This window comes from Juglans microcarpa x Juglans regia, chromosome 4S (genome assembly GCF_004785595.1).
Source record: "Juglans microcarpa x Juglans regia isolate MS1-56 chromosome 4S, Jm3101_v1.0, whole genome shotgun sequence".
Classification (NCBI taxonomy): Eukaryota; Viridiplantae; Streptophyta; class Magnoliopsida; order Fagales; family Juglandaceae; genus Juglans; species Juglans microcarpa x Juglans regia.
The window spans coordinates 5,539,157-5,553,344 of NC_054601.1; the positions used below are offsets into that span (position 1 = coordinate 5,539,157).

Genomic DNA, 14,188 nt, shown 5'->3' on the forward strand with positions numbered 1-14,188 from the left:
ACAGATTTTAGTGCGAGCTCTCATTTCCAAGCCGAGGGCACCCCTACCCCTACACCTACACCTACACCTACCCCTCCTACTCATACCCATACCCCTACCCCGAGCCCTACGGCACCTTGCCCCGCCCCCAAGCCCAGCAAGAAACCTACTTTAATAGTTTGGAGTCATTTCACCAAACTAGAGGGTGGTGACTCAAGTAACTCCCAAGCCAAGTGTAACCATTGTGGTAAAATTTATGAATGTCACTATAGGAAACATGACACCTCACAATTAAAGGTGCACTTAAAAGAGCAATGCGAAAAAAGTCTAATATTAAGATCATTACAAGAGAAAAGCCAATCTAGACTAGAAATTAGATTTCAAAAAATGGCGGATGAGACTAGTGGGGGGTGCAACTTTGAGGGGGTATACTAAGTATGATCCCGATAAGTGTAGAAGACACCTAGCTCGTATGGTCATAATGAACGAGCTACATTTTCAAATTGTTGACGGGAAAGGGTTCCAAACATATTCTCGCTACTTGGAAGCAAGGTTTAATATTCATTCTCGTCACACGGTGGTAAAGAATGTAAAAAAATATTTTTACATTGAAAATGAGAAGTTGATGGGTCAATTTGTTTGTCTCACCACTGACAATTGGATATCGATCCAAAATTTTAATTATATGTCTTTGACTGTGCATTTTATTGATTGTCATTAGACATTGCAAAAGAAAATTATAAAATTTTTTAAAATCACCGATCATAAGGGTGAGACAATTGGGAAGACCTTGGAGGCCGCAATAAAAGAGTAGGGGTTGACCCGAGTTGTTACAGTCACAGTCGATAATGCCTCATTTAACAATGTTGCATTGAGACATCTGAAAACCTATTTTAGAGAGGCAAATAAGACACTCATGGGTGATAAGTGTCTGCATGTGAGATGTGTGGCACATATTCTGAATCTGATTGTCACTGATGGTTTGAGGGATCTTCATGACTCGATTACTCGGGTTAGGACTGCTGTGAGATGGGTGAGATCTTCTCCTTTGAGGTTGGAGAAATTCAAGGTTGCTGCGAGATCTGCAAGCCTAACATCTAAGAAGGGCCTTTGTACTGATATGCCTACACGATGGAACTCAACATTTCTGATGTTGGAGGTGGCCCAAGAATATAAGCTGGCATTTGCATTATTGGGTGACGAAGACATCCGATATGTTAAATATTTTGATGATTACAGGGGATTGGGGAAAGCCGTAGATGATGATTGGGAAATTGTAACTATTTTTATAGAGTTTTCGAGATTTTTTTACAATGTCACCACGAGGCTATCTGGAACTTTGTACCCTACATCCAATGTTGTATGTCAGCAAATATGTAGAGTAAAAGAAGAATTAGATGACATGGTTGCGAGTGGTCACATTAGGCTGCGGGAGATAACATTGATTATGAGGACAAAGTACGACAAGTGTTGGAGAGATTTAACTGGGGCTAATATTTTGTTATATGTAGCTGTCGTTTTTTACCCGAGGTATAAATTGGATGGCATGATATTTGGATTGAGCCTTACGTACAGGCAAGTATGGGCAGAGCTTATTGCAACAAGGGTTCGAGAAACCCTTACTAAATTATTTGATGAGTTTTCCACCCTGCGGGATGGTAATATTGCGGCACCTACACCTACTCCCTCAGCCTCAGGCTCACAGTTTCCTAAAGTCGAGGTTGGAAAAAGACGTAGATTGGAGTGAGGTGAGAGATATGAGCAGACCCCCTTCCTCCGGAGTTCTGTAGAGGCTCAGTCAGAGATAGACAGATACTTACCAGCAAAGATTCTACCATTTTCACGAGATTTTGATATATTAAGTTGGTAGAAGGTGAATGCCGTGAAGTATCCCATCCTTGGAGAGATTGCCCACACACTTTTGGCCATCCCTGTTAGCACAGTAGCCTCAGAGTCGGCCTTTAGCACCGGAGGGTATGTATTAGATTCATTTCGGAGTTCATTAGCTCCTACCACTGTGGAAGTTTTGATTTGCACGCAGAATTGGATCATGGGAACTCCAATTCATGTTCCGGATATTCTTGAGTATGAGGAGACCGACGTCGAGGATGAGGGTGATGATCAATCTGGATTTGGTATTTATTTTAATTTCAATTTCAATTTCAATTTCTAATTTCTTATTTTAATTTATTTATTTTAATTTAATTGATATTCATTAATTTGATTTCAAATTTAATACTTATAGTGATACATGAGACGGCGTCTACGGTTACCTCTGATGCAGTATGACTTTGTATTGGACCCACCATTGCCATGGTTTGCACAATTTCTCCCTTAATTGTTTTTTGCATTTAAAATTTTGTTTCATCTTTATAACTTTTTAATTCTAATTTGTTTTATTTTTAACTTATTAATATTTCAGGTTTTATAGCTTATTAACTTTTATGATCTTGATTTTCAGTCTCATAGCAATCGACATAACTCATCACTCAGTGAACTCACCGCTACGGCTCCATCCCAAAATCAAATTGAAAAATTATGATTTTGTTAATTTACAATTAATTGTAATGTTACTACAATAGTTAATTCTACAATTTGTAATATTTATTTTTTTAGAGGAGTTTGTAATAATGTAATAGTTTATTAGTTCTCTTAATTTGTATAATTGTAAACTATTTATTTTAGCATAGTGCCTTACTGCCTTAGTAATGATTATTACTTAATTAGTTAATAGTTGAAACTTAATACCTACTTAATAGTTCAATCTATGATTCTATATATATATATTATTTTTTTCTGTTTTTAAATCTATATATTTTTTAATCTAAATAATGGGCTCAAAGTAGCCCAAAGTGACCCAAAAATCGATTCTGGGCCATTTAGGGCCCAGAAAAATGTACTGGGCCAAAGGCCCAGTAAGGGGATGCTGGGGGTGCGGACCGGTGGGGTCCACCCCTGCACCCTAGCCAGCAGGCAGGGGACCCTGCTCCCGCCCATGCAGTGGCGGGGTACGGGAAAAAATTCCTCACCCCCGCATATACGGGGGCGGGGGACGAGGAAGGGGTGTTCCCGTCCTATGGGGGCGAGTATCACCCCTGATATGAGATCATGTAATAAGACGAGATCACATTATTTATATCACGAAATAAATTCATAATTTATTAAACTAAAGGCTAGTAGCGGTAAGTGACATAATTCTTAATTTTTAAAATGAAAGTCTGTAATTCTAAATTACCATTCTAATTAATAAAAAAAAGAGTAATGATATACATATAATATATTGTATAATATATTATATAATAATATTATAAAATAAGATATTTTTATAAAATTATGTTATTTTTAGAAGATATTTTATAAAAATATTTTTTATAAGATATTATAAAAGATATTGTGTGTTAATTATTTTCGGATGGTAGCCGCAATAATGAAATGAAAAAAAGGGCATGGGACGGGTTAATCGGATGATTAAGAAACAAAAAAATAAAATAAAATATTGAAAAGGAAAGAAAATCCAAATTCCGACAACCAAATCTTCCTGTACAGTGAATAAGGACAGGCAGGCTTTATGGGAGAAAAAGGTCTCTCACTTCACGCCTCTGCTGCTCGCTCGCCTTTTGAAATTAGACACGGAGCGGTGTGGCACGAGAATGGTTGATAAGACAATATAATTAAAAAATACTTCTTTAATACTATATAATGAAGGAAATTGTTCCCAACCCGCCCTCCCTCCAACCACACCGTCAAGCAAAAGAGCATTGCTAGAGTCGCTATAGGTTATTGGTTCATATGATTTATTGGTTTAACTTTTTTTTATAACATTGTACAGTTTTATATGGGGTATGCCCCTTTTTATTGTACTTGAAACTTTTTTTTTTAATGAAATTTAATTGGATACTACTATGCCGTTCAGTGTTTATCGTAAACATTTGTAAAAAAAAAAATATATAAATTCATTAATAATTATTTCTTTAATCATTAAGAAAATAATTAAAAATAAAATATTCGAGTGGTTAAACTGAGATGACAAATCCAGGAGTATAATTTTCCAATTTAATTTACACAAAAAGAAAGAACATAGATTTTTCAAATATTTATTAAAATTTTAATATCTATACAGTCGTTTTAAAAATAAATAAAATTCACTATTAAAAAATTAATTTTATTTTTATATAAATTTTATATTTATTTATTTTTTTAAAATGATTACACAATACTTATACATTTACGATTGTAAATATCGTTTATCATTAAATTTACCACGTATTAGCATTCCCCACTCCTTGCATGTGGTCATACGTGAGGTGAGTGGCTATGAGTATAGCCACTACAGCCGCTCATAGTTTGAGATTCTTGTAAGAGTATCTCATTGGCTTTGCCAAATGAGAAAGAATATTGGTTAAAATTTATATAATTGATATAAAAAATATTAAATATTAAATTAGACAAATTTAAAATAATTTAAATTTTTACTATAGTGGTTGGTTAAAGATAAAAAATTATAATTGATTCACCAAACATTAAAATACTAATTTATCACTTCAAGCAAACATTAAAATATTAGTTTCTCACTCCAAGTAAAAATATTATTTGGTTTGTAATTAAGAAATTTAGATAGAATTTTATATGAGTTTAATCAAATATTTTTTTTATTAGCATTAAAGGACTTTTGAAAATATGATTTTTTAATATTAATCTAATTAGAATATAATTATTATTAACATTTAATTGGTAGAGCTACAAAATGTGATAAAAATAAATTGAATATAAAAATTATTAAATTAATAATATTTTATTATTATATAGAGAGTGAATGAATAATCTAATATGAGGATTGAATTTAAATGAAATAGGTAAATATAAAAAAGTGTAATATTTACTAAATTTTAAAGATAAATTTGATCAAACCAATGAAGATGCTCTTAGGTGGCGCAGCCATCTCAAATAAATCATTGATCAACCAACAGCACAAATATGGGTGTATTTATGTAGACTACAAAGTTCACATTAAACCCTCATTTTAAGTAATAAATATTAAATATAATTAAAAATATAAAGAAATATCGTATTAAAAAATATTTATGATGTTTAATATAAAAATAAATTAATTGGCCCGATTTAGATTCAAGAATCACTTTATCTCATTTTATTTCATTTTATCATTACAATTTTTTAAATTTTCATATAAAATATAATAATCAATTTAACTCTTTTAAATACTAAAATAATTATATTATTAAAAAATAATATTTTAATTAATTTATAATAACTATCTCAACTCTTCTCATCGGCCAAATCCCGCCTAAAAGAAAAGGTCGTTTTGCGCATGAGTGACGCTGCAGCCTGCAGCCATCGAAAAAGTGGCCCGAAGAAGACCCAAAGCATTTCTCTTTGCGCATGGATGGAGAGATGGGTCTTCCTTCCGAAGTAGCAGTAGCAGTGTACCGCGACAGGCGTGATTGATGGATTATAAGCCAACTTTGTCCTCTCCAATCATGCCGTCCATTCCAAACTATCAAAAGACTGAGAGTCTACAAAGCAAGTTTGAAATTGAATGCCATATAACGGACAGCACGAGACTTCGGGCCTAAAAAGACGATAGGCCCGATTCACTACAACATGGGCCCCGAATAAATACCCTTTGAATCAATAGGATAGGAGTGGAACGAGAGTAACAGCAGCAAGCCCCTGCCATTCATTTGAAATTGCCTTCGCCTTCGACTGACATGTTTTCCCGACCTGTCTATTAAGCTTTTTTGCCCATTTAGTTTGACCGTCTTAACAGATTGTTAGTCAAAATTTTTTTTTTACTTAATAATTAAGAAAATAATTTTAAATATATTGAAGTATTTCTTTTTATTTTTTAAAAATATAAAAAAATATAAAAAATAAAATAAAACACGCTTAACGATAAATACTGAGCGGTAAAATAGCCTTGCTCTTGCATCATATGTGTATATATATATATATATATATATATATATATATATATTGTTCACCTCAGGGTCATAAAATGGTACGGCAAATGAGCTGTTATGATTCACCAAACCGTAGGGCCATGCCCATAAAAGTACCGTTACATTGTATCTATACATCGTTGTTTGTCACATAGGTTGTTAGCTACCTTAATCCATTTCCTGAAACTGTATTCAAACGAGGTTTCCTTGATTTTTGGACTTTTTTTTTTTTATTATTTGTATCTGTAAAGTGTCCAATTTTATTACCTCGGTATTACTTCCCTAATAAGTAAAGAATTATTAATAAAAAGATTTCCTTGATTTAATGCTGCTTTTATAGATGCACGCCCACAACACTGCGTGTCTGCAGGAAATGATTTTGGTGGACTAGACGGAAATTGGAGCCCAAATTGGCACTCTGATCACAGAGGAAGTTCACATTTAAGTATGATAAGCTTGGTTCTCATTTATGTCACGAATTCAAGGATATTTATGCATATTATTTTCATACCATCTTGAACTTTTTTTTATTTTTTGAGTTGGGAGAATGGGGTTTCAAACTCCATATCTTTATTTTAAAAATTAAGTATTATGCCAATTAGATCATAAGCCTTTGACCATCTTGAACTTTGAATATCAACATCTTCGTGCAGTTTTGGTAGAATAATTGAGGAGGAGAGAAAAGTTTTTACTTTTTGGTACCTAATAGTTGGACAGAGCTGAGTTGGCTAAGTACAGAAAAATTTATAAAAATCCATAACCAATAACATGCTGTTGGCCACTGTTTCATGGATGATTTGTGTTTGATCTTTTTCTGATGCAGTATCTTTTACATGTTCTAACTGACATTCTGAACTTGGAATGCATGGCATGGGCTATTTTACAGTTTCGAGACTCGTCTTTCTGTTTCCATTTATTTGCCTGTCTTCTGTACTATTTACTGTGATGCTCTCCACTGAGATGATTTTGAAGGTTTGTTTAGATAAAAATATAAAGAAATAATAATTATAATTATAAATATATAAATATCATATAATTATTTAAAAAAAATAAAAAAAATAAAAAATTCACATGAAAATAAATTAATTTTTTAAATATTTCACGACTGTATATAACATTACTCTAAAATATAGTAGATTTGACCATACTTAATTGTAAACTAATGTCAGTTTTTATGGTATCATTGCTCGTATACCCATTAATCGAGGATGAGTAACATGAATATCCTGTTGGACCACACCATTTATAGTACATATTTCAAATGATTCTTTGGATGAGATTATAGTTTGGGTATGCTATATTATCAACAACATAAATTCCATGTTGAAAACCTAAATAGAGTGAATTTTATGGGAAACAAAAAACAGAAAGAAAAAACTTGACGACAATAATTAATGTATTTCTGATAATTAAATATAAAGTCTCTGCTAGCAGTTATGGCAAGATTGGCTGTTTAATATTAATCATGGCCTCTGGAATATGCCTCTATTAGCCAGATGATGATAAGGAGACACTAGGCACCCATGAATTACTTCCTTTTGTATTCTCAAAAAAAGAAAAGAAAGAAAAAAAAATTACTTCCTTTTGTTTAATCCAGCTTGTCCGTCAGACATTGACTGCTTCACATGCAGAGTGGAGTTAATACGCTTTTACTACTAAAATTAATACGTTAAATTCATGATATGCACTGCTATTGGTAGTCTATTTTAATACTTCTTATCCCATCTTTTAAGAGATCACGAAAACGTGTCTGAAAGTGGGTCAGGGTCTTTCGTACTTTGGGCGTGGAATGCCTCTTTGTTTCTTTCGTCTTTGGAATAAACAGATCGGTGCTATGCAACTCATGAAAGAATATTAGTGAATAATGATAGGCCCTAATCACCTTGTCCTATGAGATCAATTGGAGGGTGTAGAACCAACCAACAATGCCCCTTTGCCTGAATCTGAGATTGTTTTAATTGCTTAACTAGATCAGATAGATGAGATAGACCAGACTTTTGAAAGAAAAGTAGACATATCAAGTGAATTCTACATGACTCGTTTGGATACAGAAATCATTTCAACTCATCTCATTTAATCTAATCATTATAACTTTATCAATATTTTAAACAAAATATAATAAACAAATCAATTTTTTTAAATTCCAAAACAATAATAATATTATAACAATATTTTATTCAACTCATCTAAAATCATCTCATCTCATCTCATCTAGATTCTAAACATTACTTGAGCAAGATTTTCGAACACTATGAATCCCACATGAATATTAACGTTTTATCTTTTGTGTTGAATCATCAAATTTGAGTCATTTTTGCCTCACCCACATTGAACAAAATAAACAAAGAACCCTAAACCAAAGCTAGCTCTCTCTTCAATTTCAATACTTCAAAGGGTAATTAGGCATCAGACACGGTCAAACAAAGAGCTGCTGACTGAATAAAGAAAATGATCAATTCGGTGACCCTGGTTGGTAAACAGTAAACTATTCATAGAGTAACAAATAATCAACAACACAAGAACAAGTAATTTAAACAATTCTCTCAAACAAATATATCTCAGGATCTTTACTTTCTTTGAAAAAAAAAAAATATTTTTTCTTTTTCTAATAAATGAAAACTCCAAATCTACTCAAACATGACGAATATTATGTTTTGGTCCTCTCCCTCTCATTCTCTCTTGCTCGTCTCTAGCCGTTAAGAGGTCTAATAATTAACAGCTGGTGACTGTTCTTCATGCTAAGGGCATGAAATATACTGATTCGTTCCTCATCCTCCATCCTCTATCCATGACTCAACTTATTCAAGCCCTCTTATAACACAAGCACTTCTTCAACTCGCCTTTTTCTTTCCAATCCCTCTCTTTATCTGTATTCTTTTTTGGTATCTTTGAACGGGCACCTTCATAAACAAACCAAAGTTCCAAAGTAATGACATCAGACATTTGTTCAGGGTGCAAAGTGAAATCCCCACATTCTCATGACTTCATAGCTCCACTTCAAAGGTTCTGTTTAGCTTCCTCCTTTTAGCATCTGGGCTATTGTGTGAAGAATTTGCACATGAACCAACTGCAACCTCATCACTTTTATAGCTCAAGCGTGCAGCATCCAACACCCCACTTGGGCTATGGGGTACAGAGAGGATAGAAGTAGTCGTGTCCTTAACAGATCCATCAATTAATGAGAAATCACGAATCATCTTAACACACTCGAGCACTTTCTCCTGCAACAACCATAATTAGGTGGGGAATCAACATCAATTATTGTCTCAGTTAAATGAAATTTGCAAGAAATGAGTTAAGAATATAGTAAGAGCAAAAGGGAAATCATCATATGAATATCCCATTTTGGTTCGTGGACCCCCCCGACTATATACCTTCTCTACATGTTGACTGAGAAGAGAAGTTGCTGCCTCATTGTCTACTGTTTGGATTTCTTCTGCAAGAGCTATTGCCACTGCTGCTGCAACCTCTGAAGGCCTGAACTCCACGAAATCAATCCCTGCATTGAATTCCCACCCACCAAAACATTAAAACCCTCTTCTCATTTTTGTCTGTCATAATTGTTGCCATATAAGCAATTTTTTTTTTTTTTTTTTGACAAGTATGTAAGCAAAGTTATAGCTCCACATTCCGTCTGTCACCTTTTATTGTGCTTAATATGAGTTCGATTGATCTCGAGATTGATGTTTGAAGTTGGGTTTGATCGCCATTGATCTTGCAAAGGAAGTAGTCTATGAATGAGAAAGGGGTAACCGCTTGCATTCTCCACCTCAAGGTACTCAAAACCAGAAGTTCCATCCTTTGAATTGTTCTAGCTTCAAACACAAATTTTGCTTCGCCCACCTGTTAAGAGGATTATGATCCTTTGGACACAAACGAATGAAAAGAAAACCTGAAGAGCTTGCCAAGATGTTAATTAAGATTTGAGTTTAACCTGCAAGTCTAGAGCTAGAGGAACGTCGGTCTCCTCCACTTTGGCTGCAAGAGATAAACATGCCACGGCCAACAATTGCACTGTCCAAGGTTTGCTCTGCTGCAATATGCATGCAGAGTTTAGAACATGCTGTATGCGAGATTGGTACCAAAAGAATAGCCTGTTCATTTCTCAACTTACAGGAAATTCATAAGCAGAAAGGAAACGATCCAAGTAGTTTATGGATAAATATGCACACAGAGGTCCAAAACCGAAATGGGCATGAACCTGTAACAGCAGTATATAACCATTAGCCTTGATCCTCAACAAATAGGAAACAAAAGAATCAAACAGTTCTCCTTTCCCGGCGGGTTGCTAAAGAAGGGGAGGGAAGGAAAGCAAAACAAAGCATGCAAGAGAAACTCATATATACGACAAACAGGGATGCACAGATACAACTCCAGCTTTTGTACGGCTATTTGGATGAGGCCAAATAACCAAAAACTTCATCAAAATACCACAGACTTACGAATAAAATCACCACAAATTACAAACACAATAAAAGGAAAAATTATATTGTAAAGACGGCACAATTTCTCTGCGTATACCAAGTTCCCACCACATCTTATCAACGAAAAAGCAAAAGATAGAGGTAATAATGAGAGGAAACAGTATACCCATGTCAGAATATCATGGACGTATAATCCATTCATTTCACGCAAGCAAAAAGAGATCGAACCGCGAACACAAGAAATCCATTATAACGAGCCATCAACTTACCTTAAAAATCCAATCAACGGTCCGTCTTCTTGCCCCCAAGTCCAAATCCCCGCTTCGAAGCCTCTTCAAGTAATCGGCAGCAGGCAAATGCTGGCATTCCTTTTCAAGCATCGAAGCCAAACACTCATCACTCTGCAGCGGCAATCCATCGCGATCAACAAAGCCCCGGTCTTGATTATGGTTTCGATTATTCCGATGGCGCCACGTGGCCTCACACTCCTCCGCGGCACCATAATCGTTATCATCGAAAAAACTGTTGTCTTCCGAACAAAGAAGGCTTGAAACTGCAGAGTCAAAACTGGGTGCCATTTTCAAGGCCTAAAAGCACTCTCTCTCTTTCTCTAAACAAAGAGTTCCATCAAATGAGAAATGGAAGCAAAAACTTGGGTTTTGAGTACAGATGGATTTCAGTCTTCAGATATCGTAGATGCAGAAGTAGAGGTTTTTCGTAAAAGAATTTTGGAAAAACGGTGAACGCTAGAAAAAGAGCGAGGAAAATATGCAGAAAATACTATGAAGTGAAGCAGCCCTCCTCTCTCTATCTCTCTCTCTCTCTCTCTCTCTCTCTATCTCGCCCCCTATCTCTTCCTCTCAAAGTTGGGCTGAAAAGACTACAGCTTGAGAGGCGCTTATGAAGGAAATGCGTGCCTCTTTTTAGAATGGAGAGAAAGAGAGAGGGAGGGAAGAAGAGGGATGAGAATCAGCAGGATTTGGCGTGAAAAATATACAAATCGATAAGGTCAAAAAGGGAGAGAGAGAGAGAGAGAGGGCTGTGTGTGTCTTGTCTGGAAACTGGAAAGTGAGATGTCCTTAGGCCACCAATGAAATCCCACGATAAGAAAATCGATTCAAATTCTCTTTCTTCTGTCACTATGCGGTGCTTTTAAATCCCATGCATTAAGCTATGTGAATCTATTGATTAAATATGAATACATACATACATATATATTTATATATATCATTTGTATCTTTAATTTGGCGTTGGACTTTATAGCTTAAAAATGTATGGATGATATACTTTCCTACTGATTTATCCTTTTTTGTGATAAATTGACTTTCGTATCATATGCCATGCCTCACTTTTCTTCAAAGTTGAAATTCTAATATCCAATTTTAGGAGATCAATTTACTAAATTAGTCTTCTTCTTTTTTTCTAAGCAATGGGACAAAGGAATTTGAACCCGGATTCCTCTGTGAAAAATCTTGGGTCAAATGTCACTGAACTTCTAAATGAGTAGTCAAAATTATACTTGGAGTCTCTTGAAATTTTATGTAGTACAAGAAGTTATTTTTCTCAAATAATCTAAATTTTAATTCCTCGCATTTCTATGTTCGGTCTAAATTAGTATTACAAATGTACGACTAAAAGATAAATAACATAATTATTTTGGTCAAAATCATCAGAAATTAAAAGTCGGAAGAACATGCCTTTGAGTCTATGTCATCGTTACATATGAATCAAAAGAAGTATACAACAAACTCATAATAAGGACTAAAAAAATTATTGGCCTGCACGTGAGGGAGGGTGTTGACTGTTGAGAAATAATTTCACATTATCTTTGGACAAAGTTTTGGGTATGTTCATAAGATATGAGCAATCCTCTCTTGTTGAACCGATTTTATAAGATAAGTTAGGCCCATAAATTTTTTAACGATATTACACTCTCGTTCGGGACTTTATTTTTCTAAAGCAATTGCTTTCAATCTTCATACCTCTCATATGCTGAGTACTTAATCATAAGAGGATTTCCTACTTGGAAAGCAATTGGAATCATGTCCTCTCGTCGTCTTGTAAAACTACGAAATCAATTGAGTCATCAGCTTTCAATATCAAGATGTTGTCGCGTCATGAAATATCCCAAGTATTAAACCTAATGATATGGTGAATTTCTTATACCAATGATATAAGCTCTCCATGAGATGAACACACCAACCACTTAAAAAGAAATAAGAGATAGACTCAGCATGAACATCCATAGACAGATATAGCTATGAATAAATTATGTTACAATGTGGACATTAGAAGAGATAAGAGTGAGTCCAACCGGTCGTATTCTTGTGTTAAAGAAATATTTTTGGTTACGTCTGGTTATGATCAAGAGCCACAAAGGCATAAACCCAAAATATATATATTCTGCTCCTCATGACTTCATTCAACTTTTAGTTTGTGTTGCTACATACCTGTCAGTTTTTTCATTCTTTGTTTTCTTTTTCAATACCACAGCCTTCATGTGCCACACTACTTCTTGTTTAGGAATAATTTTACATTGCATGTGGATAAGGTCTTATTTATGTTTATAAAGAATGAGCAATTATCTCTTGACGAACCAGTTTCATGAGATAAGTTAGGCCCATGAATTTCTTCATGGTATTAGAGTCTGTCACATGACGAATTGGGGCCCACACTACTTACCCTATGACAAGAACTAGAAAAAAATACTGACCTGCACGTGAGGGATGGTGTTGAGGAATAATCTCACATTACCTATAAACAAGGTCTTGAACATGCTTATAAGGAATGAGTAATCCTCTCTTATTGAACCGGTTTTATGAGATAAGTTAGGCCTATAAATTTCTTCACTTCTCTGATCCACTCTTTCTCAACATATAAATACATATATATAGACATAGAGTACTGATGGAAAGGAATATTAGTTTCTAAACATTGTATGATACTTTGTGCCCAAGTTGCTAGGTTACTATGAAATGTATTCTACTTGCAAGTCGGTGAAATCAAATCTTATCATGTTAGTGTTGTAATAGTTTACAAGTATAATTTTTTTAATACTAATTCTTAGTACAGACAGTTGGATCGACTCTCACTGTATATTTCCATCTAATAATGTGAAGTTTTTCAACTAAACTGTCGTTAACTAACCATACTTACTAAAGAAAATGATCTGGATTTGAATATAATAATAAAAAAAAGGCATAAAGCTTGTATTGTATTTAGTGAACCAACCAGCTAGCACATCAAACTTGGACCTGCATGTGTCATTTTCAGTGACCGGCAAAGCTAGAACTCAATGATGAAAGGAGGAAATCTTGTCCAAATCAGCCAAAATGTAGTTGGAGAAAATTAAAGGATTGTCTCTACACAGGCCAAGGAATTCCAAAAGATCATATGTACTTTAGCTGCTTTTTCAACTTTTAGGAGCGTTCCCTTCTCGGCTGTGAAAAATGTGGGATCACATGCTTTCTCTAACATTCAGCAACGACTGCTTGATTAGGAAGGTGGGATTAATTACTAATTAAGGAGATAATCACGTGGTTTAGTAAGAAGTAAAGCAAGTGGTAATTTGAGATTAAGAGATTACTGAGATCAGGAGTCTCTTGTTCTGATAAATCTTAAGACATTTTCTTTCAAGTTGACTGGAGGATTCATTAATTATCTTTTTACACCTTGGTTACCGTTTCTCATGTCTTTTGTGGAGGTGGGGGAGAGCTGAATCATGGAAACTTCAAAAGAAGATGGCAAGTTTTGAGATTGAAACACATTCTCAGTTGGTCCAATTTGTTGGGTTTCAAATGTTCAATATCCTTCTCCAGATGCCCCTCG

The 14,188-nt window shown here is 34.5% G+C and overlaps 1 protein-coding gene across 2 annotated transcripts; it reads right to left on the reverse strand.

Moving 5' to 3' along the window:
- Nucleotides 1-8,440: 8,440 nt before the first annotated feature.
- LOC121263015 (cyclin-D3-1-like) lies at nucleotides 8,441-11,408 on the reverse strand. Of its 2 annotated transcripts, none has more exons than XM_041165775.1 (6): nucleotides 10,630-11,408; nucleotides 10,051-10,137; nucleotides 9,871-9,966; nucleotides 9,578-9,779; nucleotides 9,311-9,435; nucleotides 8,441-9,157 (listed from the first exon to the last, which is right to left on the reverse strand). In XM_041165775.1, exons 1-6 carry the CDS (start codon nucleotides 10,936-10,938, stop codon nucleotides 8,921-8,923), a joined length of 1,056 nt encoding a protein of 351 aa, XP_041021709.1. In that variant the 5' UTR covers nucleotides 10,939-11,408; the 3' UTR covers nucleotides 8,441-8,920. The 2 variants fall into 2 exon arrangements, with proteins under 2 accessions (XP_041021709.1, XP_041021708.1); XM_041165774.1 differs by having other exon boundaries at nucleotides 9,871-9,969; nucleotides 10,630-11,403.
- Nucleotides 11,409-14,188: the final 2,780 nt, after the last annotated feature.